Source organism: Leptodactylus fuscus, chromosome 4 (assembly GCF_031893055.1).
Source record: "Leptodactylus fuscus isolate aLepFus1 chromosome 4, aLepFus1.hap2, whole genome shotgun sequence".
Classification (NCBI taxonomy): Eukaryota; Metazoa; Chordata; class Amphibia; order Anura; family Leptodactylidae; genus Leptodactylus; species Leptodactylus fuscus.
This window is the reverse complement of record NC_134268.1, coordinates 184,981,577-185,007,843: the sequence shown is the minus strand read 5'-3', so window position 1 is coordinate 185,007,843 and position 26,267 is coordinate 184,981,577. Positions and strand designations below refer to the sequence as shown.

The 26,267-nt window shown below is 43.4% G+C and overlaps 1 protein-coding gene across 1 annotated transcript; it reads left to right on the top strand.

Moving 5' to 3' along the window:
• The first annotated feature begins 8,559 nt into the window (after positions 1 to 8,559).
• On the top strand, positions 8,560 to 25,671 carry LOC142200850 (3-ketoacyl-CoA thiolase A, peroxisomal-like). Its single transcript, XM_075271494.1, has 12 exons — positions 8,560 to 8,800; positions 10,976 to 11,069; positions 13,635 to 13,692; positions 14,310 to 14,389; positions 15,744 to 15,786; positions 17,909 to 18,007; positions 18,812 to 18,892; positions 19,650 to 19,840; positions 20,746 to 20,925; positions 22,191 to 22,246; positions 24,836 to 24,981; positions 25,072 to 25,671. The coding sequence occupies exons 1-12, from the start codon at positions 8,645 to 8,647 to the stop codon at positions 25,145 to 25,147; spliced, it is 1,260 nt and encodes a 419-aa protein (XP_075127595.1). The 5' UTR covers positions 8,560 to 8,644; the 3' UTR covers positions 25,148 to 25,671.
• Positions 25,672 to 26,267: the final 596 nt, after the last annotated feature.

Sequence of the window (26,267 nt, the reverse complement as noted above, 5' to 3'; positions counted from 1 at the left end):
CCTGTATATGTGCGCACATATATATGCGCCCCACCCTGTATATGTGCGCACATATATATGCGCCACACCCTGTATATGCACGCATATATATGCGTCCCACCCAGTATATGCGCGCACATATATATGCGCGCACATATATATGCTCCCCACCCTGTATATGCGCGCCCCACCCTGTACATACGCGCACATATATATGCGCGCACATATATATGCGCCCCACCCTGTATATGCGCGCACATATATATGCGTCCCACCCAGTATATGCGCGCACATATATATGCGCCCCACCCTATATATGCGCGCACATATATATGCGCCCCACCCTGTATATGCGCGCACATATATATGCGTCCCACCCTGTATATGCGCGCACATATATATGCGCGCACATATATATGCACCCCACCCTGTATATGCGCGCCCCAACCTGTATATGCGCGCACATATATATGCGTCCCACCCAGTATATGTGCGCACATATATATATGTGCCCACCCTGTATATGCGCGCACATATATATGCGCCCCACCCTGTATATGCGCGCACATATATATGCGCGTACATATATATGCGTCCCACCCAGTATATGCGCGCACATATATATGCGCGCACATATATATGCGCGCACATATATATGCACCCCACCCTGTATATGCGCGCACATATATATGCGTCCCACCCAGTATATGCGCGCACATATATATGCGCCCCACCCTGTATATGCGCGCACATATATATGCGCCCCACCCTGTATATGCGCGCACATATATATGCGCCCCACCCTGTATATTCGCGCACATATATATGCGCGCACATATATATGCGCGCACATATATATGCGTCCCACCCAGTATACGCGCGCACATATATATGCGCGCACATATATATGCGCGCACATATGTATGCGCGCACATATATATGCGCGCACATATATATGCGCGCACATATATATGCGTCCCACCCAGTATATGCGCGCACATATATATGCGCGCACATATATATGCGCGCACATATATATGCGCGCACATATATATGCGCGCACATATATATGCGCGCACATATATATGCGCCCCACCCTGTATATGCGCGCACATATACAGTCCTATGAAAAAGTTTGGGCACCCCTATTAATCTTAATCATTTTTTGTTCTAAATATTTTGGTGTTTGCAACAGCCATTTCAGTTTGATATATCTAATAACTGATGGACACAGTAATATTTCAGGATTGAAATGAGGTTTATTGTACTAACAGAAAATGTGCAATATGCATTAAACCAAAATTTGATCGGTGCAAAAGTATGGGCACCCTTATCATTTTATTGATTTGAATTCCCCTAACTACTTTTTACTGACTTACTGAAGCACAAAATTGGTTTTGTAACCTCAGTGAGCTTTGAACTTCATAGCCAGATGTATCCAATCATAAGAAAAGGTATTTAAGGTGGCCAATTGCAAGTTGATCTCCTATTTGAATCTCCTCTGAAGAGTGGCATCATGGGCTACTCAAAACAACTCTCAAATGATCTGAAAACAAAGATTGTTCAACATAGTTGTTCAGGGGAAGGATACAAAAAGTTGTCTCAGAGATTTAACCTGTCAGTTTCCACTGTGAGGAACATAGTAAGGAAATAGAAGACCACAGGGACAGTTCTTGTGAAGCCCAGAAGTGGCAGGCCAAGAAAAATATCAGAAAGACAGAGAAGAAGAATGGTGAGAACAGTCAAGGACAATCCACAGACCACCTCCAAAGAGCTGCAGCATCATCTTGCTGCAGATGGTGTCACTGTGCATCGGTCAACTATACAGCGCACTTTGCACAAATAGAAGTTGTATGGGAGAGTGATGAGAAAGAAGCAGTTTCTGCACATACGCCACAAATAGAGTTGCCTGAGGTATGCAAAAGCACATTTGGACAAGGCAGCTTCATTTTGGAAACAAAAATTGAGTTGTTTGGTTATAAAAAAAGGCGTTATGCAGGGCGTCCAAAAAGAAACAGCATTCCAAGAAAAACACATGCTACCCACTGTAAAATTTGGTGGAGGTTCCATCATGCTTTGGGGATGTGTGGCCAATGCCGGCATCGGGAATCTTGTTAAAGTTGAGAGTCGCATGGATTCCACTCAGTATCAGCAGATTCTTGAGAATAATGTTCAAGAATCAGTGACGAAGTTGAAGTTACGCCGGGGATGGATATTTCAGCAAGACAATGATCCAAAACACCGCTCCAAATCCTCAGGCATTCATGCAGAGGAACAATTACAATGTTCTGGAATGGCCATCCCAGTCCCCAGACCTGAATATCATTGAACATCTGTGGGATGATTTGAAGCGGGCTGTCCATGCTCGGCGACCATCTAACTTAACTGAACTTGAATTGTTTGTCCAAAATACCTTTATCCAGGATCCAGGAACTGATTAAAAGCTACAGGAAGCGACTAGAGGCTGTTATCTTTGCAAAAGGAGGATGTACTAAATATTATTGTCACTTTTCTGTTGAGGTGCCCATACTTTTGCACCGGTCAAATTTTGGTTTAATGCATATTGCACATTTTCTGTTAGTACAATAAACCTCATTTCAATCCTGAAATATTACTGTGTCCATCAGTTGTTAGATATATCAAACTGAAATGGCTGTTATAAACACCAAAATATTTAGAACTAAAAATGATTAAGATTAATAGGGGTGCCCAAACTTTTTCATAGGACTGTATATGCGCGCACATACATATGCGCGCACATACATATGCGCGCACATACATATGCGCGCACATACATATGCGCGCACATACATATGCACCCCACCCTGTATATGCGCTTACATATATATGCGCGCACATATATATGCACGCACATATAAATCAAATCAAATCCTTTATTGGCACGTCCGAATAGATATTTGGCATTGCCAAAGCTAGTAAAGTGTGTGTGTGTGTGTGTGGGGGGGGGTTTGGATTCGGGTGGGTATGAGGGGGTGGGGTGGTTGGTTTGGGGTATAACAGTCCGTGGAGTCTCATCTTCCTCTTCGTTGGTGACCGCTATATGGGGAGGTGATGGTGGAGTGGGGCGGGTATATTGGGATAAATATAACAGTCCGTGGAGTCTCATCTTCCTCTTATTTGGTGACAGCTTGCCACGTATTGGGCAGCGATCTCCACAGTGGCCTCTTCTTCTCCCAGTAGGATGTAGAGTTTCCTCTTCTCGTCTGCAGATATGAAGTCTGGGATGTGGGCACAGAGTCTTTGGTAGTAGACGGCCCTCACAGCTGAGTATTTGGTGCAGTGTAGCAGGAAGTGGGTCTCGTCTTCTAGGGCCCCCTGGTCACAGTGCTGGCACAGTCTGTTCTCCCGTGGCTTGTACGTCTGCCTGTGTCGCCCCGTCTCCATCTCCAGGTTGTGGGCGCTCAGTCTGTACCGGCTCAGGGTCTGTCTGTGCTTGGGGTGGCGTATTCTCTCTAGGTAGGTGGCCATGGTGTAGTCTCTTTGTAGGGATTGGTACACGGTGAGTTTCTTGGAGTTATTTATTTCGTTTCTCCATTCTTCAATGTACCGCTCTCTGTTTGCCTCTGTGGTCGCCTTTATTTCGGCCTTGGTTATCATCTGTTGGTGTTTTTGGTTTGGTGGTTGGCTGTTGTTTGGTTGGTGAGTGTCTGGTTTGCTCAGGTGGCTTAGCCATGCTTGATGGTGGTAGGAGTCAGGCTTGCTCCCCTGGATGTGTGCCTGGAAAGCTAGCGCCCTCTTCTGTATGGTGAGCCATAGGGGGAGTCTGCCTAGCTCTGCCCTGCAGGCCATGTTGGAGGTGTTGCGATGGACATGGAGCAGGTATTTGCAGAACTCCAGGTGGAAGTTCTCTGTTGGGCTGGAATCCCACTTTGTCTGGTCTGGGTAGGTGGCTGGGCAACTAACCTCGCTGCCATAGAGAAGGATCGGGGAGATGACTGCGTCAAATATCTTCAGCCAGACCCTCACCGGTGGTTTGAGGTGGTACAGTTGTCTTCTGATGGCGTAGAAGCTTCTGCAGGCTTTTGCTTTCAGGGTTTCTATTGCTGTTTTGAAGCTTCCTGATTGGCTGAGCTCCAGCCCCAGGTAGGCGTAGCTGTTGGTTTTCTCCAGTGTGGAGCCGTTCAGTGTGAATTGTGGGGTGGAGGCTTTATTGTGGCCCTTCTTCTGAAATACCATGACTTTGGTCTTCTTCTGGTTGATGGGTAGGGCCCATGTGGTGCTGAATTTTTCCAGCACTGACAGGCTTTCTAGGTGGGGGCCAGGAGTAGGAGGTCGTCGGCGTATAGCAGGAACTTCACCTCCCGGTGGTTCAGGGTGAGGCCTGGGGTTGGTGAGGGCTCCAGGGCTGTAGCCAGTTCATTGATATAGATGTTGAAGAGCGTTGGGCTCAGGCTACAGCCTTGTCTGACCCCTCGGGCCTGTTGGAAGTATGCTGTCCTTTTCCCATTCACCTTCACACTGCACTGGTTTCCGGTGTAGGAGCTCTTGATGACGTCGTACGTTCTTCCTCCTATTCCACTCTCTAGGAGTTTTAGGAGTAGGCCTGGGTGCCATACTGAGTCGAACGCCTTCTTAAAATCTACGAAACAGGCGAATATCTTGCCTCTTCTGGTGTTGTGGACGTGCGTCTTGATGAGGCTGTGCAGGGTGTAGATATGGTCTGTGGTGCGGTGGTTTGGCATGAACCCTGCTTGGCTCTTGCTGAGGACCCCGTGTTGTGTGAGGAAGGTGAGGATTCTGTTATTGATGATGCTATTGAACAGTTTCCCCAGCGTGCTGCTGACGCAGATCCCTCTGTAGTTGTTGGGGTCATATATATGGGCGCCCAGTGTATATGTGTGTATATGCACGCACATATATATGCGCCCCACCCTGTATATGCACACGCATATACAGGGTGGGGTGCACATATATATGCGCGCACATATATATGCGCGCACATATATATGCGCGCACATATATATGCGCGCACATATATATGCGCGCACATATATATGCGCGCACATATATATGCGCGCACATATATATGCGCGCACATATATATGCGCGCACATATATATGCGCGCACATATATATGCGCGCACATATATATGCGCGCACATATATATGCGCGCACATATATATGCGCGCACATATATATGCGCGCACATATATATGCGCGCACATATATATGCGCGCACATATATATGCGCGCACATATATATGCGCGCACATATATATGCGCGCACATATATATGCGCGCACATATATATGCGCGCACATATATATGCGCGCACATATATATGCGCGCACATATATATGCGCGCACATATATATGCGCGCACATATATATGCGCGCACATATATATGCGCGCACATATATATGCGCGCACATATATATGCGCGCACATATATATGCGCGCACATATATATGCGCGCACATATATATGCGCGCACATATATATGCGCGCACATATATATGCGCGCACATATATATGCGCGCACATATATATGCGCGCACATATATATGCGCGCACATATATATGCGCGCACATATATATGCGCGCACATATATATGCGCGCACATATATATGCGCGCACATATATATATGCACCCCACCCTGTATATGCATGTGCATATACAGGGTGGGGCGCATATATATGTGCGTGCATATACACACATATACACTCACCGGCCACTTTATTAGGTACACCTGTCCAACTGCTCGTTAACACTTAGTTTCTAATCAGCCAATCACATGGCGGCAACTCAGTGCATTTAGGCATGTAGACATGGTCAAGACAATCTCCTGCAGTTCAAACCGAGCATCAGTATGGGGAAGAAAGGTGATTTGAGTGCCTTTGAACGTGGCATGGTTGTTGGTGCCAGAAGGGCTGGTCTGAGTATTTCAGAAACTGCTGATCTACTGGGATTCTCACGCACAACCATCTCTAGGGTTTACAGAGAATGGTCCGAAAAAGAAAAAACATCCAGTGAGCGGCAGTTCTGTGGGCGGAAATGCGTTGTTGATGCCAGAGGTCAGAGGAGAATGGCCAGACTGGTTCGAGCTGATAGAAAGGCAACAGTGACTCAAATAGCCACCCGTTACAACCAAAGTAGCCAGAAGAGCATCTCTGAACGCCGCACAGTACGTCGAACTTTGAGGCAGATGGGCTACAGCAGCAGAAGACCACACCGGGTGCCACTCCTTTCAGCTAAGAACAGGAAACTGAGGCTACAATTTGCACAAGCTCATCGAAATTGGACAATTGAAGATTGGAAAAACGTGCCTGGTCTGATGAGTCTCGATTTCTGCTGCGACATTCGGATGGTAGGGTCAGAATTTGGCGTCAACAACATGAAAGCATGGATCCATCCTGCCTTGTGTCAACGGTTCAGGCTGGTGGTGTCATGGTGTGGGGAATATTTTCTTGGCACTCTTTGGGCCCCTTGGTACCAATTGAGCATCGTTGCAACGCCAAAGCCTACCTGAGTATTGTTGCTGACCATGTCCATCCCTTTATGACCACAATGTACCCAACATCTGATGGCTACTTTCAGCAGGATAATGTGCCATGTCATAAAGCTGGAATCATCTCAGACTGGTTTCTTGAACATGACAATGAGTTCACTGTACTCCAATGGCCTCCACAGTCACCAGATCTCAATCCAATAGAGCATCTTTGGGATGTGGTGGAACGGGAGATTCGCATCATGGATGTGCAGCCGACAAATCTGCGGCAACTGTGTGATGCCATCATGTCAATATGGACCAAAATCTCTGAGGAATGCTTCCAGCACCTTGTTGAATCTATGCCACGAAGAATTGAGGCAGTTCTGAAGGCTAAAGGGGGTCCAACCCGTTACTAGCATGGTGTACCTAATAAAGTGGCCGGTGAGTGTATATGCACACACACATATATGTATATGCACACACACATTCCATTTTTCTGTCTGCAACATTGTCTAGCTTCTCCAATGGTAGTTCTGTGGCTCAGCCCCATTGTCTACGTACTGGACCCTACTTGGTTCACAGGTGGCATACTGAAGACCCTGCCTCTGTCCTATGGAGACATCTTGGGGCTTTTTGGATCTATGGAACCAGCTACCCCCAATGGCCAGGGGCGAGACTTCTGCACTACAATTACAATTACACTCATAAATAATGATTCTGGAAAGGGGCAAATACTTTTTAAGTCTTATGTGTGCGCATATATATATATATATATATATATATATATATATATATATATATATATATATATATATATATATATGTGTGTGTGCGCATATATACATGTGCGCACAAAAATATTCGCCCCACCCTGTGTATGCGCGCACATGTATATGCGCGCACATATATATATATATGCACGCACATATATATATGCGCCCCACCCTGTACATGCGCGCGCATATATATGTGCGCACATATATATGTGCGCGCATATATATATGTGCGCGCATATATATATGTGCGCGCATATATATATGTGCGCGCATATACAAGGTGGGGCGCATATATATGTGCTCACATATATATGTGCGCACATATATATGCATATATATGTGCGCACACACACATATATATATATATGCGCGCACATCTATAGATATACACACACAAACACATATATATGTGCACGCACACGCATATATATGTACACACACATATATGCACACACACACACATATATGCACACACACACACACATATATGCACACAAAGTCCTGCATGTCAGACTTTGTGTCCAGTTAAAAAAAAAAACGGTTTCGCCACGGAGACCAGAAGACGCTCACGGGCGGACACTTTGCAAACCCATTCAAATGAAAAGTGACTGCCAGTTTTCGTCTCCTGTCCAGTTTCTCGGGCAGAGGATGGAAACCTGCAAAGCGGAGAGCGGGCACAGGTGTGAACCCGCCCTAACATACATTCAGCACAGTTTACTATACAATTGTATAGTGAATACTGAATATTACCGGAAAACAGCGGCTTCACTCACAAAACTGCTGCCGATGTTACAAGCAGTGCGGCTTCTGAGTAATACAGCGGTTATCTACTACATATAAGCAGTATACAGTACTACATTCACACCACACTGAATAATGGTCATGTCATCACATGGCAGCCTTACATTCAATGAGGGGATTCACATATCCGGGTCACGGACTGTCAAACAATACAACATGTTCTCTTTCCTCACAGATCTCTTCATACACTGACTATATACTATCTTATACCATCTGACACCTCCTAAGTACAGTATATGATACATGGATACAGTGTGAGACATAAGAAAAGGTCCTTACGGAGTATAGTAAATAGCCAGTTCCGTGTGAGACGGCTAAATACTATCTCAGTTAAGGACCCGACCACTAGGGGGCAAAAAGGTCCTTACCAGTAAGGGGAAACAGCTCACACTGAGCCGGGTCCTTACGGCGTCCAGTATTTAGTCACAACCCAGTCACAATGTTTGTAGAACTTCTTCAGTCAGTGCGCATGCCCGAGAAGTCAGTGGCGGGGAAGCCGGATAGAGTAGGCTGGTTGTCATGGTGACGGGGCGGGACGCACAGGCGCTCTATCCCTGGAGGACCGGCGCTCTGTGGTATATGCGGTAGTAGCGCTGACAGGTGACAGGTCGGGTGCGGAGTTCACTGAGCACCATGCATAGAGTACGGGTTGTGCTGGGACATCTCCCGGGGTCTCCTAAGGGGGTTCGGGCTGAGTCCACTTCAGCCACATCGGAGCGATCTCAGGACATCGTCATTGTGCACGGCAGGAGGACTGCGATCTGTAAAGCCAAGAGGGGAGGCTTCAAGGTAAGTCCTTTTTACTACATCTGTATCATATGTCACAACATGGCAGCCTCTCTGGGTATAGATGTGTGATAACAACCTGAGGTTACTGTGCAGTCCAGGCTGTGTGACTTGGGCTAGGGTTACACGGGCACTGTGGCTGCGACTTCTGCTGCTCATCCAGAGATTGCCCTGCGACTTCTTCACTAATGTTAGTCAATGGACGCGGTGACTACTAGTGTGAGCTAGCCTTAATGCTACTTGGGCCTCTCAAGATCCTAACTCACTAGCCATGGACATTACTGAGATGGCCGTCTGGAGTGACATTTGGAGCTGTGTTTTAGGCTATATATTTTACTGTAATCTTTATAGAAATTTTTCAAACATACATAACAAAATAAAAAACTTATATGGAACAAACAAGGAAGAAGTGTGTGTGTGTGTGTATATATATATATATATATATATATATATATATATATATATATATATATATAGCATAGGCTGGGGAATGGGGGACAACAAAGGGAGAGAGGTTGGAGGAGGGGAAGGAGGGAATCAGAGACCATGTAAGGTACAATATATGTCCCAGGGTGCCCACACAGCATGAAATGCCTCCATTGTGTGATTCAGGCTCGTCTTACACGACCGTAGTGGTTTTTGCAGTCCGCAATTTGCAGATCCGCAACACAAATTTCACTCAAAAAACTCATTCCGCAGACGTCCATGTCCAACCACAAAGTGCATCCGCAAGGATCTGCAAAAAAACAACACACCCCCCAATCACAATGTTGACATCCGCAAATGCAGATATACACTGAAGTATGTTCAGCGTATATTCGCAAAACTGCACGTGCCCATAGACTTGTATGGGACAGCCTGTGCCGTAAAAACACAGCCATTACAGACATGGGGTATACTGTCCGGACCACGGTTACGGCACGCCACACCACAGACAAAATCTACGGTGGTGTAAGAGGCCGCATAAAAAAACACTTGGTTCGCAATTTAAAACCCACAATTGCGGACCATTTGCGGTCTAAAACTACAGTCGTGTAACACCAGCCTAAGAGAAGCCGTCACGTACTCCATACTACGCACATCTTTCCCGGGAACAATAAGCTCTGACCAGAGGGAGGAGAGGTCTTCCTCCAGTGGAAAGCGATGAGCATGTTGGTGGCAGTACATAAGTACAGGAACAATTTAGAAGCCAGCTTACCCAGGTGTTTGGGGTGGAAGGTTAAGCAAATAGATAAAGGGTCTCGGGCAACACCTTGAATAAAAAGGGTATCAGTAAGAGACCCAACTTCTAGCCAGAAGGAGCGGATCCCCGAGCAATTTCAGAAAATGTGACATAGTGTGCCCACCTCCACCTGGCAACGCCAACAAAGGAAAGGAATGCTAGGATTAAGAGAATGAAGCGAGGCGGGGGTCTGGCACCTGTGCATGAGCAATTTATATTGGGTCTCGCTGAAAGTAATACATGTGTAGGACTAGGCCGCACAAGACCAAATAATTTGGCACTATCCGGGCAAGCTCTGCCTGTTCAGAACCCCAGACCACTTAACCATATACTTGTGAGAGATGGGGCCCCGTCCCTCAGGGAGGAGAGGAGCCTATAGATGCCCAATATCAGGCCTGCTGTGGAGGTACCCGCCCGACAAACCAAACTGAGAGGACACAAAGTGGACAATTTACTGGTAATGAAACCACTCAGAAGAAGGCAAGTGTAGCAGGGTACATGACTTTAATCGCACAATATCAAACTGTTCTTTGGATTTGTGTGTCTATTTTAGGGTGCGATTTAGGCTAGGGTACACTACGACCAAAGATAGCCATGTATGTAAGCCCTTTACTAATATGATTGGATGGAGTCACACCTGGACCTAGTGAATGTTGCCACCACGATTTCTAGGCGCAATTTTTTTTATACTGTCTAGTTTCGGGTGGGCAATACATCTATTGTGCCAGCCCTGGCCTGACCACCTGACAGTAGGTAGCCCACTTAGCGTATTGGGTGCTGAAACTAACAGAAATTGTGATTCTTTGGAAATTGTGAGCGTTGGAGAAAAAAATTCCAACTTTGCTGGAATCAATGGAGCGGAGCCTGTTAATAGACGCTAAGAACTGGAGGAGGTGACGGCTCCTCTGTAAGATTTATGACGGTTACTAATGAAACAATATATATTTGTAATCTAGGAAACGACACCCGATGAGCTCCTGTGTGCTGTTATGAGCGCTGTTATCAAAGATGTTAACCTGAGGCCTGAGCTAATAGGGGATATTTGTGTAGGTAAGTTCATACTTTAAGGGTAAGTTGACATGGCAGAATTTCTAAGGCAGAATCCGTCACAAAAAAAAAAAAAAATTGCCTTCCATTCATTTCAGTGTGAGGTAGACTGTTCTTTTTCCTGTTCTACCTGTGACTATATTCTTCCCAAACCTCCCATTAAAGTGACACTAGGTTCCACTAGTGGTGTTCTCTCTGCCATTTGGGTCCACCATGTCAGGGATTACACACAGACACCTGCAGGCCCCATTGACTGTAATTGGGTCCACCGGGTCTCCACTGTTTCAAAACTGAAAGCCGTGGAGAGACTCCACCGCAGATGTGCGCTCAGCCTTTGGAGTAGGAAAACTTTCCACTGATGGCAGGAATATTTCCACAGTGGATTTTGCATGGTGGGTAGTGCCACAAAATCTGCTGTGTAAAATTACCTTAAGGGGGCATTCACACTACGTTTCCTGAAGCTTATTCTGAACGTAAAACACGTTCAGAATAAGCGGCGTATAAAGCAGCTCCATTCATTTCTATGGGAGCCGGCATACGAGCGCTCTCCATAGAAGTGAATGGGCTGCTTCTTTCACTGCGAGCAGTCCCATTGAAGTGAATGGGAAGTGCCGGCGTGTACGGCTCGGCATGAGCAGAGCTTGCCGTATACGCCGGCACTTCCCATTCACTTCAATGGGACTGCTCGCTTGAAAGAAGCAGCCCATTCACTTCTATGGAGAGCGCTCGTATGCCGGCTCCCATAGAAATTAATGGAGCTGCTTTTATACGCCGCTTATTCTGAACGTGTTTTACGTCAGAATAAGCTTCAGGAAACGTAGTGTGAATGCACCCTTAGGCTAAAGCTCCACGTTGCGGAAACATAGCTTTTTTGTTGTTGCGGTTTTATGAGCCAAAACCAGGAGTGGCTTGAGCAGAAGGTAGAAGTATAAGAACTTCTTATATATTCCCCATTCCTTTTGTAGCCATTCTTGGCTTTGGCTCAAAAAAAACGCAGCAAAATCTGCAACAAAAAAAGCTGTGTTTCCGCAAATGTGGGGCCTCAGCCTAAAGGAGTGTTCCCTTATGTGGCATTTATGGTATATCCACAGAATATTCCATAAGTGTCCTATAGATGCGAGTCAGACTTGCCAAAACTTACAGTGTAAACTCACCTGGCATGATGGTCCTGTGAATTCTATGACTGAGAAATTTATGGGACAATATGATGAGCAGATGTTTGAGTCAGTGCAAGTCCAAAATGAAAGGTCTTGTGGAATGTCCCTATTAAGCAGTGGTTAGTACCTACCTAAGGTGTCAGAATACACAGTGCCTTATAGCATATGGGACTGTATAGCCACAGATCATTCAGAGTGCACATGCCGAAAAACATCTACAATGGGCATATGCGCAACGGAAAAACTGGAAGGCCAAGTGCAAGTGCGTGGTCAACCCAGGGGAGATAGAGCTCCAGGATGCACTATAGGAAGAAGGCACGCCAGGGAGGGTAGTGTGATGCTTTGGACAATGATCTGGTAGGGAAAGCTTGGGCCTCGCATTCACATAGATGTTACTTTGACATGTACCATCTAGACATTGTTATAGATCATATACACGCCTTCATGGCAGGGGTATTGCTTAATGTTGGGTGTTGCTTTCAGTAGGATAATGTGTCCTACTATTCTGCAGAATTATATGGGAATGGTTAGAGCAGTGGTTCTTAACCAGGGTTCGATCGAACCCTAGGCCGTATGCACGGTTCATTTTGTGTACAAGTATAAAAACATATTCCTATGTCTTGAATTTGGAAAAAAATCATATTTGATTTATCACTAAAGAAGGGTTCGGTGAATGTACATATGAAACTGGTGGGTTGGGTACCTCAAACAAGGTTAAGAACCACTGGGTTAGAGGAACTTGATAAAGAGTTGAAGGTGGATCTCAGCCTGATTGAGCATCTGTGGTATGTGATGGAAAACGAGTTCAACTCATGGAGACCACACCTCGCAACGTAAAGGATCTTCTGTTTTAGTGACTGGTACCAAAGGACACCTTCAAAGGTCTTGTGGAGTCTATACAGCAACAGGCCAGAACTGTTTTGTCAGTATAAGAAGTTTCACACAATAATGTTATGGATGATCTGTGTAAATACAGAAAGGCTATAATGGTAATCTTTACTATAATGGGGTATAGTATAGTAGCTATAGATGGCGGTGTGCACGACGTAAGGGGTTATATAAGGAGGGCGGCTGATCTGGATGGCCATCTACATGTTTTCTAGGATAGTTGAAGGTAAACCTCTGACTCAAGGAGATCCTTCAACCTTTGTCCAGATTATAATCATATTCTTAACCTTGATCTTTAGTTGGTCTAAACTTCACTTTTGTGATATGAATAAAAATATTTGCAGCTACAACTACAAAAAAAAATCTGTTATATGAAAATTTAGGATATAAATTGCTAAACCCATATAAACCAATGACTTGTAGCATCTCTTAAAGGCCTCCTGTAAGTTGCAATGTTACAGCTCATTAACCTATGAAATGAATAGTACATAAGTACGAAGCTTTTGTTGCTGTTTTCATGCAGGAAATGTGCTACAACCTGGAGGAGGCGCTCTTGTTGCAAGAATTGGCCAGCTTCTCAGGTATTTTTCTTAGCTTTGAGATTTTTTTTGTTGGGGGGGGGCTTTTCTAGATTTTTTTTTTTTTTTTTGTGTTACACAGATATAGGCTTAGGCTACACTGTGACTTTAGTTGTGACCCCAGTCATGCAACCAAACATCTCCCTGCATGCTCGATCCTTTTGTGACTAGTAGTTGCAGCACCTTCAGGTTCACAATGTGACTCCATTTACTGTGAAGGAGTTGCTGGGCGAAACAGCGATCTTTGGCTGTGTGATGAGAGTCATGATCGAAATCGCTGTGTGTCCCTGGCCGTACCATATAATAAAGTGACCGATAAATCTGTCAATCCACACTGTACAGATGTAGCAAAGTGTTACACTACACGTACTTTAAATATATAGTTACACCAAGGTTTAGAAACGAACCCACTAACTTGAAGTTTGCACTTGGGAGGCTATTGCATGCAGAATTTTCGTTAAGTATTGAAATACCATAAACTATATAAAATAAAATAAAAAAACCAAAACCCACACATTTTATTTTTTTAGGGCATATTTTGTGCCTTTTAAAACAACAGATTGACACATTTTGCAGCACTGACCAACTTTTTTATTTTTTTTTTATTTTTATAATGTTAGTGGGATCCCGGAGACGGTGCCCTTATCTTGTGTGAACAGGCAGTGCTCTTCTGGTCTGCAAGCTATCATCAACATCGCTGGTAAGTTTCCGATCTGTCCTCACTGTATTCATCTGCTAAACTATAGGTGTGTGTTTAAAGGGGCTCTATCACTGGGAAAAGTCATTTTTAACTAATCACATCCTTGCATAGGCTCTAGAAAGTCTATTCCACACCTACCTTTAGTATGTAAATTGCCTCAGTGGTTTCTGAATAAGTCCATTTTTATTCATATGCTAATGAGCCTCCAGCCAGCTCAGGAAGTTCCCAGCAGCACTCGTCTCTCCTATTATCTCTTATGTATGTGCAAACAGGAAGCTGAGTCATCAGCAGCAGCAGCAGCCTGTGCATAGGAAACAATACCAAAGGGGGTGCACGATGTATCGTGCACCAGTCTAATTAGTATGTGAATAAAAACGGATTTATTCAGAAACCACTGAGGCAATTTGCATACTAAAGGTAGGTGTGGAATAGCATTTCTAAAGCCTATGCAAGGATATGATTAGTTAAAATGACTTTTCCCGATGATAGAGCCCCTTTAACTAACATTTGCTGTATCTTCATTAATATATCTCTTTGCTCTTTTTTTTTTTTTTTTACTATTTTCACCCATTTTTTTTCTAAAATACAGCCATGTGAATAAGGAAATTAAATTCCACTGGTTTATCTACTTACACTTTACCCATGATCATTCCGTATGCCATAAGGTTTAGCGAGACCCATTATGGGGCCCAGTCCTACTTTTTCCTACTTCAGTATTTTTCCTATGTACTATTGTATGTCTTTGTTCTTTTGGTGTTATATTTTCAAATGCTTGACAAACTCTCATTATCCATATTTTACACAGTTTAGTTGCCTTGTCCAGTCTGTGTCTACCCTAGAGTGAAACAATGGCAGAGTCATCAGAACTGTTATGTCACAAAGTGGCCTAAAATCTTTGTGAATTTTCATGAATGTTTAACAAATAAAATAGTTGCAAGTGGAGAATTTGTACCGTCCTTGCCACTATTCTAAAATTGGGTGGGGGCACCCCCGTGCCATATTCTGTTATGCCTAGGCACATGGGTGCAGGGAGGGTGAACCTAATTCATGATGGTGAATCGCAGTCTTATCATGAATTTAAAGGACATCAAGATAGTGTAAAACCTGTCAGTCTTCAAGAATCCCCCCCATGTGTAAAATCTATACAGCATTTACCATATTGTGCAATAATAATAATAAAATCATCATACAAGGGAGAGGAGAGCACGGTGAGAGCCCCTGATATAGCATGTTATAACACATTGAAGTAAAAACCTTAGTATAGAATTCAACTTTGTAGACTTTTATATTCTGAATCTCTGATCTTGTAGCTAAGGGTTCACTGCATACATGACAAATCTATATATTGTTACAGGTGGCATCAGAAATGGCGCATATGATATTGGCTTGGCATGTGGGTAAGAGGAATACTTCATATTACTACAATTATGGGCCTTGCTGATGTGATGGAATTGACACTTGTAGTTTCTTTCAATTGGGCTGCAGTGATTATTGGGGATATGGGGAGAAGAGGGGGTGTTTGGGGAGAAAAGGATCCAGGGAAGTTCGGGGAGAAAGGATCAGCCATGTTGGATTTTACATACTCAATCCTTTTGTTTCCAGGGAAGATAAGTTGCTGCTAAAGGCTGCAGCGAGCTCCCTTCTTCCCATTGAGGACACATGTCGCTTGGTCAAGCTGATTATTCCTATATATGGGGGAATGGAGAGAATTGCTGTTAGCTGAACACTTGATATTATTTTATTTATGGTGTATAATTTTAGATTTCCATTGGCTGCATCTTTATATTATGTTTTTTTCTTTTCATATCCTCTAACATTCAGTGCTTTGTCAGCTTTGCCAGTATGTGTTGCGGTCACAGAGATATCAGTGTTGGTAATTTTGGCACCAATATCACTGCCCTGTCAGAGGACCTTTCATCTCCTCCACCAAGTCCAGCTCTTTGCTTCATGTAGTAGCTGTTGCTCTACTGATTCTGGCACACTTGCAATTTTTTCTCTCGTTCGCAACATTTCTGAGCAATCAATGCAATTAGTTTTGGTGCCTGATATGCTATTTAGTCTCTGTACTGTCAATGGGATAGAGTCAGGCAGGGGTGTGTGATTCTGTGCTCTGACATTGGCTGCCCCTGATTGGGGCTCAGAGTCTCACCCCTTGTCTGTTCTTGCCTGACACCGCCCTGCTGACAGTAGAGACACTAAATAGCATATCAGGCACCAAAACTAACAGCACTTATTGTTCAGAAATGATGGCGGCTTGTGTGGAGCGGCGCCTATTAATAGATACAAAGAACTGCATTTGGTGAAGGTGGTGAAAGGTGAAAGTAAACTCTTTTATTTAAAAATTTAAAAAAATTCTTAGAGAATCCCTTTAATCCAGGTCTATACTGTATATATAACTAAAGTAAGCTCAGCCACTGACCAGAGTAAATGCTTTGTTGCTATGTTCTGTATCTGCACAAAGGTTACATGGCTGTTTCTTGCACAAGAGCTTCTCCGTTGGCTTTACTATAGCAGTTTACAGCCTCGACCAAAGGTTACCATGTCCGGAGGTTAAGTTGTCAGTATCAAAATAACTAGCAGATAAAACGTTACTTTCCTATCGCTTCTCAGTTTTCTTCTACAGTTTAACATGTAAGGGCACTTGGTTACTCTTATCCATCAGCACACATAAATACTATAGTGTTTTTCTCTTGTGTGCTTCTCTGAAATCTACAAGACTAATCATCATAGATCCTTTAAAGAGAACCTTTCACATCCTCGTAGATGTGCGGTAATATATACCGCTGTGCTGTGAGGAATGTGCCCCTGACAGTACTCTTATATAGCCATAGCGATGTCACTGAGCTGTAAGACCTGACTTTCTGACAGTGGAGAAATAACAGTGCTGAAACTGGGACATTATCATACAGGCCCAAAGCCTTATGGTAGCAGTAGCAGCCTGTTGCCATATAGGCCCAAAGCCTGTGCTAGCAGTAACAGGCTATTATTACTACCACAGGCTTTGGGCCTATATGGTAATATCCCAGACCACGTGACATCTGGGATATTACCATATAGGCCTGAAGCCGGCTAGGATTAACATGAGCACAAACAGAATGTTATGCATTTTTCCCCCTCGGCTTATACTTGAGTCAATAAGTTTTCCCTGTTTTTTTTGTGGTAAAATTAGGGGGGGGGTTGGCTTATATTCGGGTCGACTTATACTCGAGTATATACGGTACTTGGTTATCTCTGTCAGTCCCAAAGAGTTTGAATGACCATTGCTCAGTTCACATGTTTATATGGATTCTCATGATCGGGGGTACAAGAGGTGAGTCCCCCAGAAACCAGACCTTATCATTGATCCTGTGGACAGGGAATAGGTTGTGAGACCTCCTCTTTAATGTTTTAGGTAAGCTATCCTGTAACTTGGGATAAAATTAGGTTACGTATACAGATGTATGAAGTAATTCCTTCTTCCAACTTTGTACTCAGGAGTATGGTTACAACTTAAGCCGATTACTATTTTTCTTCTTTCAGGATGGAATCCATGAGCCTCAGAAGTGTGGGAAATCCTGGAGACATTAGTCCTCGTACTGTGGATGACAGTAAAGCCAGGGACTGTCTGATCCCCATGGGGTAAATGACCAGCTATAGAAATAGTGCTGGAAATACTCAGATATTCACTATTGTGATATCCCCCGACAGATTTTGTGTGTTTTGGATTATTCCATCTGAATTTAAAAATGAAGATACTCTGCAAATAAACCTAAATGGATTTCCCATCTCCTAATGTAATGATACATCTCAGGTTGTGCCATGACTTTATAAGGATCTGAACTTCTGGGTCCTCTTCCTATCCTGAAAAATAAAGATGGGGCCAGGTGTACACCCTGCAAAGCCATAAGGTCGGGGAGCGCTGCTGTGCAGGGAAAATCAGTAAAGGGGTCACAATGCTGAATTGTTAGGTGGTGTTGGTGAAGAATCAGTTTTATTGACTGCAATGTATTGTCACCCTGGTTATAGCTATGGGGATGGAAGGGTGCAACAGTCAGATTAAATCTGTGGGAAACCCTAAAAGCACATTTTCAGCCCCACTACAGCACCAGCATAGGGTAAATTAGGTGGGGGTATTGGAATCCGTTACTATGCCATATTAGAGGGGTATTTTCATGTTGGATATGTATGGCATATACACAAGGTATATAAATACCTGATAGATACAGTTCCCAGCTGTGACTGAAGAGGTGGCAAAGGAGAGAGAGCGCTTCGTATGCCTTGCCGTGTCTTCACTTGCAGCAGTTGTAAGATGGGGTTCAGGTTACCCCCATTCTCTAGATAGGAGTCCATTGTAGTACAAATCATAAACAAGTACATAGTTAATATTAGGAGGGATCTCGGACATCGGGTTCACATTTCCTGACCATTATTCTTTTGTTCCAGGATTACTTCAGAGAATGTGGCTGAACGGTTTGGGATCACAAGACAAAAACAAGACGCATTTTCTTTGGCATCTCAACAAAAGTAAATTATCTGGGGGATTTCTTAATGATTTATTAAGGGGGATCTGTTCTGTGACGGCTTCTATAACCAGGAAATGATGCACATTGCATAGTAATAATGTGACTGTCAGACAGCGGCAGGAGCAGGGTCACCTACAAGTGATACGAAGCGTCTGCTAGACGAGCAAGATAGTGGTTTTATTCCTCAGTGTAACAGTTTATCTGACTAGAAGGGCGGTGGAGAACAGTCTCAGTATTACGACACCTCCTAAGCAGTTTCCCTTTTTTCTCTCAAATACATAAATTGCCTGTTCTTATTGCCGCTTTGTGAAAGAGGTTTTCATCATTGCAAAAAGAAAGGATTAGCTTTTTTTCTACCCCAGGAACAGTGCCCTTCATTGGTTGTGACTAGTATTGCAGCTCTGCCCTGTTTTGCCTTGGACATATATCACTATATACAATGCCTTTCATATAAACTGTGATAAGTTTCTGTTATCCGGCTAAAGCCTTCCTGTCTGTGTGATGACTGGGGGGGGGGATCAGAGGTCATAACACCCCTCGTATTGTAGCTCCATATACAGTTGTCACTTTTAATGTACTTCCTATGGTATAAACCTGCTCCGGGTTTACAGTCTGTAATGTATCCCAGAGCAGTACTCACATTTCTGCTGCCAGCAAGGTGTGTATTGTGTTATTTCTTCCTTGTAATACAGATTATGGAATATGTAGGTGCTATAAAAGAACATAATATAGTATATAACAGAACTTGTATATTTCAGGGCTGCAGCTGCGCAAAGATCTGGCAATTTCAAAGCGGAAATAGTTCCCGTGACCACCACGTTCACAGATGATCAGGGCAACGCAACCAATATAACCGTGACCGAGGATGAGGGGATTAGAGCCAGTACAACTTTGGAGGGGCTTGCAAAACTTAGACCAGCATTTAAGGATGATGGAAGTACAACTGCTGGTGAGTGGAGGCTATACCTACCTCTATTACAAGCCACCTATTTACTTGGTCATATGAAGAGTCACAGATGACATTTAACCACTTTCTATCCGATGTAATAAACTTAAAGGGGTAGTCTAGTTATTCTGTTACCTTGAAATTACCAAATAACCTGCTGATGATTGGAGGCACAAGTGCTGAGACTCAAAAGATTGCAAGAATGGGATTCCCTTGTACCCCTAAATTAATGGAGTAATTGGTTACACGTTTGGTACTCCATTATCATTTATAGGGCTGCCAGAGATAGTTGAGCGTTAAACTCTGGTATCTCTAGCAGTCCCATAGAGAATGAATGGAGCAGCCTCATGCATACTCAGCCAACTGCTCCAGTTGGGGGAATGGGACTGTGGATAGGGAATAACTTAAACAACTGGAACCTCCGCTTAGTCACCTCCTAAGATTGTTTATAAAATGCTTTATGGTGGAGATGACAGGCCCAAAATCTTCTCTGCTGCCTACGCACATTACACTTACAGGAGCCCCAAAGAATGCTTAGGCTGGATTGTTACCCAGATAAAACTGCATACTGTATACTGTACCATACATTGCAATTGCTTCACAAGACCGTGGGAATATGTTTGGCTTTGAAATATATATTTATTTTTTTTTGCCCAGCCTTGTGGTATAAAAACATGAATGGGATACAAGTGACAGCACCCTTGTACAGTCATGACTAGCTGTATGTATCTGCATTGCAGATTGTGGCTATTGGAGCTTATTGGTGTCAGACTCTCACCATCTGATATCTAAGGATGAGCCACCAATCTCACCACTTAAACAGCCTCCTTTTCTGGGTACCCTTCCCTCTAAAGGATTCTCATGACCCCTGTCTTCAGCCACTAATTTTTCTGTGAATTTCTTTGCAGGAAACGCCAGTCAAGTCAGTGATGGAGCTGCTGCGGTTTTACTAGCCAAACGCTCAACTGCTGTCCAGTTGGGGCTCCCTATAATGGGAGTGTTAAAATCCTTTGCTGTGGTTGGGGTTCCCCCTGACGTTATGGGCATAGGCCCTGCATATGCTATACCAGTAGCATTAGAGAAAGCAGGTAAGATATTACCAGTTATGTTGCACTATAAGGGTATGTTCATATGGTGGGAAGCTTTTCTGCCATGTGAACTCTCCGCGCGGCTAGCTGTGACGGGATGTCGATGCAGTACATTGGCGTTCCGTTGCTTCATCCTGCTCCTGATTAGGCCCGAATGTATGAGCCTGATCAGGAGTGAGTCTCGAGTAGTGGTCATGGGTACAATATTTAGGTCACATGATACAACTGGTGTGAATGATTAATTGTAATTTACCTTCATGATAAAAGTAGACCGGGAGGTGAGGACAGTAGACTGCGTCTATTAGGCTGACAGAGGGGGACAGTTCCAGTTTCTGTGCCAGAATACTGCGGGGTAGTATAGAATTTAAGGAAGGGTTATTTGTTATACTGGCAAATGAGATGTCACAAAGTTAAACTAAATTTGATCACCTTAGATCTGCGCCCACATTAGAAACTGTGTGTTGTTTAGTCCTCATGTTAAAAATTGAGACTTGCCCTTATGTGCACAACGTTCTGTGTAGATAGTGCGAATGATCTCAGACATACAGTACTGTGAAAAAGTTTTAGGCCTTCACACAACTGTGCAGTCTGCAGCCTGGATGACAAACGGATTGGTATCCTGTGTTATCTGTGGTGTTGACTGGCCCGCACATTGAAAATTAATTGACAGAGCCGCAAGTATAGACAGGGGTATAACCAGCTCCATTTTTTGAGGTTCTTCAATTTGCCCTGGACACACAGCCGCAAACTACAGCTGTACATATGGGCCCATTGTGTATTAGGCAGTTGAGGAAAAAATGCTGCAAAATAAGAATACTTTCAGAAACAGAAGTGTTAATAGTTTTATTTTGTGACTTAACAAAATGAGTTAAATGCACAAAAGAGAAATGTAAATCCCATCAATATTTGGTGTGACCGTCCTTTGGAGGAGGAGCCCTGGAAGTGATGATATGGCGCCCGCAGAGCCCGGATCTCATCATGATCCAGTCTGTCTGGGATTACATGAAGAGACAGAAGGATTGGAGCAAGCCTACGTCCACAGAAGATCTTGGCTTGGTTCTCCAAGATGGCGGGAACAGTCTCCCTGCCTGTCTCCCTGCCTACAAAAACTGTCTGCCATTGTATCTACAAGAATTCATGGAAGGTAAGGGGCTGTCACACCAGCTATTAATGGGATTTAGATTTTGTTCATTCACTTGTTTGTTGATCATTTTTTTTCGTATTTTACTTTAGAAGGCAAATGTAAAATAATCTTCTGTTTTCAGGCCTCTCCGTCCATGACATAGATGTATATGAAATTAATGAAGCTTTTGCCAGCCAGGTTTGTCTTCTCTCTGATATGTTAAATGTGAATTTATTGTACGCTGTCTGCTCCATCAGTTGGTGCTGCTGTGCCCTGAAATCCTATTCAGGGCACTGGTTAAAGGTCTGTGCCATATGTAAATGAACTTGCTGCCCATGTGGTAGCGGCCACAGCACTCTGATACCGAAAGAAATTGTAGCTGTGACTACATGGTTTTGTTTAAGAGTTAAAGCAACAGAATCAGTGAGGGAGTTTTTATTTATTTATTTTTAGCTCCATACATCAGATTATGCACATACAGTTTTGTATGCAATATGTGGACACATAGACACATCCATACGTGCTTCCTGAACATCTCATTTTACCCCCTCATGCTATCAAGGCCCCTTTAACCATATGGCATAGTGCACTTGCATCAGCTCCTATGGTTGTGGGGGCCCAGCCCTGAGCAACAGATTTTCTGCCCTGAGAGCTCCACTTACAACTGTATCAGCGTGCTATGTATGCTAATACAGTTGAAGTCTATGACCGAGCAGGTTGCTGTAAAGTCCTTGCTCTGCCATAAGACTTGCAGTTATGTGTAGGAAGTCTTGGCACACGTGATGATGTCACTGCATCGCGTCACCTGCGTTGGACCTGCACCAGTGTGCAACAGCAGGAGAAGGAGCTAGCTGCTCCATGGGATCGTGGTACGGTGAGTATAAGATTGAGTTGATTTATTTACTTAATTTTTAAGGAAAAAAGAAGCAATTACTGATTATTTATGAACTTGGACGTATTATTTATAAGAGTGTATTATTTTTAGAGGGAGAACTATTATTTATAAGGGGGTTATTATAATTAGGAAATATCATAAATAATAGCCCCCTTTAAAAATAAAAGCTTTCCACTTATAAACAATAGTTCCCCTTTAAAAAGCCTCCCTTAAAACAAGCTTCTCCCTCATAGTAGTTCCCGCCTTCCAAATAAAAGTCCCCTTTTATAATCGTTTTAAATAAAGTGGAACTATTATTTCTAAGGGGGGGGGGGGGGGCGCTATTAGTTATTAATGGGGGAGTATTATTTAAAAGGGGGAACTATAAGGAATTACTATTATTTATAAGGGGAGACTACTACTATTAATGGGGACTATTATTTATAACAGGGAACTATTTTAAGGGAGAAGTATTACTGAAGATGGGGGACTTGGGCGTAACTTGAGCGGGTGCAGAGGGTGCAATCACACCTGGGCCTTAGGGGGACCATAAGCACTGGCATAACTTAAATTGTTCACTGCCGCTCTTGGTCTAAAAGCCTGGGGGTCCATAGGTCACCCTCCCCACACAAACGCTGATTAAACTTTTGATCACCTTTCTGAATCCTTCTGATCACTGTCACTTTGCGCATTGTATTACCCCTGTCCCCTGGTGAACTGTAGTGAGAAGCTTAGCCTTCCACTATCAAAAAAGAGAAAATTACCTTTTCATGCCACATGGAGCAACTGGTCAGAGTGTAGTACAAGACGGATACTGGGCAAGAGCCTGTAACACAAAAGAGCTGTACTTTTGCACAAGGGCCCTTAAACTTCTAGTTACGCCACTATGGGACTATATATAATGAGGGACAATTACTAAGAAGGGATACTATTTATAAGCAGGGATCATTATTTATACGAAGGGACTATTATTTATAAGGTGGTATTGTTATTTATAAGCAAGGAATTTTAGCTCCCCTTATAAATAATAATGCCCCCCCCTTTAAAATAATAGTCTCTGCCTATAAATAATGACCACCGTGCTGATATTATTGATAAAGGGGTCAGTTACTTGTGAACTATTATTTATAGGGGAGGGGGGGGGGGGGAGACTACTATTTATAAGTGCAGGGGAATGGACACATATATTATATGGGGCCACTATAAAAGAATTATATTATGTGTGGGCCATTATAATTTGGGTGGGTCAGATATGTCTAAGTGGTGATACGGGAGGGGGCACTTAGGAAATCATTGCACTAGGCTCACCAATGTGTTAAAACGGACCTGCATGCTATAACTTGTCCACACAACCACAGGCTTTATTGGCATTGGACAATGATATTGTGTCATGAGAATCATCTTACAGTGGGGTTGAGGTTCAGGTTCTGTGAAGACTAGTTAGCTTCTTACAAAGTCAACATTAGCAGGAGAACAGGATGCTCAGACTGTTAAAACATGAGAAATATTTTCTTCCTCCCTCCTAAAATGCAATGTTCAGTGAAGACCGACCGCAGCCCTTAATCTTTGGAAAAGGGAGGGAGAAAAGACGCACATAAAAATGCTCTATTGATATGAATAAAGCACTCTGATAGCTAGAAAATGCTATTGTTTAAAGTAGTATGTTTGTGTCTCTGCTTTTCTGTGTGTTCCTCTTCCCCCTGGCCCCTACCCTCTCCATAGACTTCCATTATAAATAAGGGGTGTAGCACACTGCACATAAAACAGCTCAGACCATCCTTTATGTCAGTGTTATATTTACTGGTGCAGTCACTCTGCAGAGTCTACTTGCTAAGGTCCGGCATTTTATGGAATCTGTTCACTCCTTGTATACAAAGAAGAATGTCCCTAATGTCGTGTGTTGTTTTATACAGGCAGTATATTGTGTGGAGAAACTAGGCATCCCGTTGGAGAAAGTTAATCCCAATGGAGGAGCCATAGCACTTGGCCATCCCCTGGGCTGTACAGGAACGCGGCAGACAGTCACATTGCTGAATGAGCTAAAGAGAAGGGGTAAACGGTAAGAGTTGTTTTTTGGGCAAACTTTACTTTTTAATGCCCCAGAGATCTTTGTTGCATCTTTGCTGACTACATGCCATTTGTTTTGCAGGGGTTATGGCGTTGTATCAATGTGTATTGGTACTGGGATGGGCGCAGCTGCTGTGTTTGAATACCCTGGAAACTAAAAACTGAATCCTCCTGTAATCCAGGGGTTGTCTGACCAAATCGATTTACCCTCCTTAATTCTAATAAGCACTGGTTCAGTTCTGTCATTTTTACATAATTGTGAATGGTGTTGTAGCACTTTCCTGCAGGTAACAAGTCAACATTAATTTGGAATTTGATTCCTAAAATATTACAAATAGCCCTTAATATTGGCTATGAACTACCCCATTACATGCTGTCACTGTCTCGCATTATACTATGGGTTAATACAAGAAAGGGCTATCTAGTCTGTATTGTCCCAGTACATTGGATATTTTAACTACAATTTGGTGATCTAAAATTTCTCAACCGTCTCTACCATGATCTGATGATAGTGGTAATTTTTATTTAATTTTTTTTTTTATTCTTTATTTTAACTGGGTCTAATGATCATGTTTTATACTGATCTGGTTATTTGTCTATCTACAGTCTCCTACTACTGTAAAATATTATTACTTTTGTAACTAAATGTAAAAGATCTCAGTTACTTTTTAACAGTTAAATCTGCAAATGGCAAATAAAGAAATTATACTTACATCCCCGTTTCCATATCTCTCATTTATTTCTGTGGAATGGTAGCAAGAGCTTTCCACAGAGTATAGGACCCCTCTTTCTCAGGAGTTGGACCTACAGCCATACCATTTTTATAAAAAATGTAGCCTCATCTACTATATATGTGTAACTATATACTGTACAGAGTATTTAAAGGCCTATGCATTGAACTGCCAACTCAGGGTAATAACTACTGCTCAAAATAAAATACTGTACATCACTTAAAGTGGTTTTTGTATAAGGGCTAGTTCACATGGAGTTATTTGGCAGCGGATTTTGACGCGGAATCCACCTCAAAATCCACCTGCTAAAACGGCTTCCATTGACTTCAATGGGAGCCGCTTGCTTCTTTTTTCTGCTAGCTAGTAGCAGAAAAAAAGAAGCGATATGCCCTATCTTGCCGCGGATTCGGCGGCTGAATCAGCCACGGCGTCCATTCATTCGGGCATACATAGGAGCAGTGTGCCGCGATGGAATGCAGATGCTGCATTGGCATTCTGTCACGGCGAGCGGAGTGGTATGTTCATACGGCAGAAAAGGTTTCCGCAA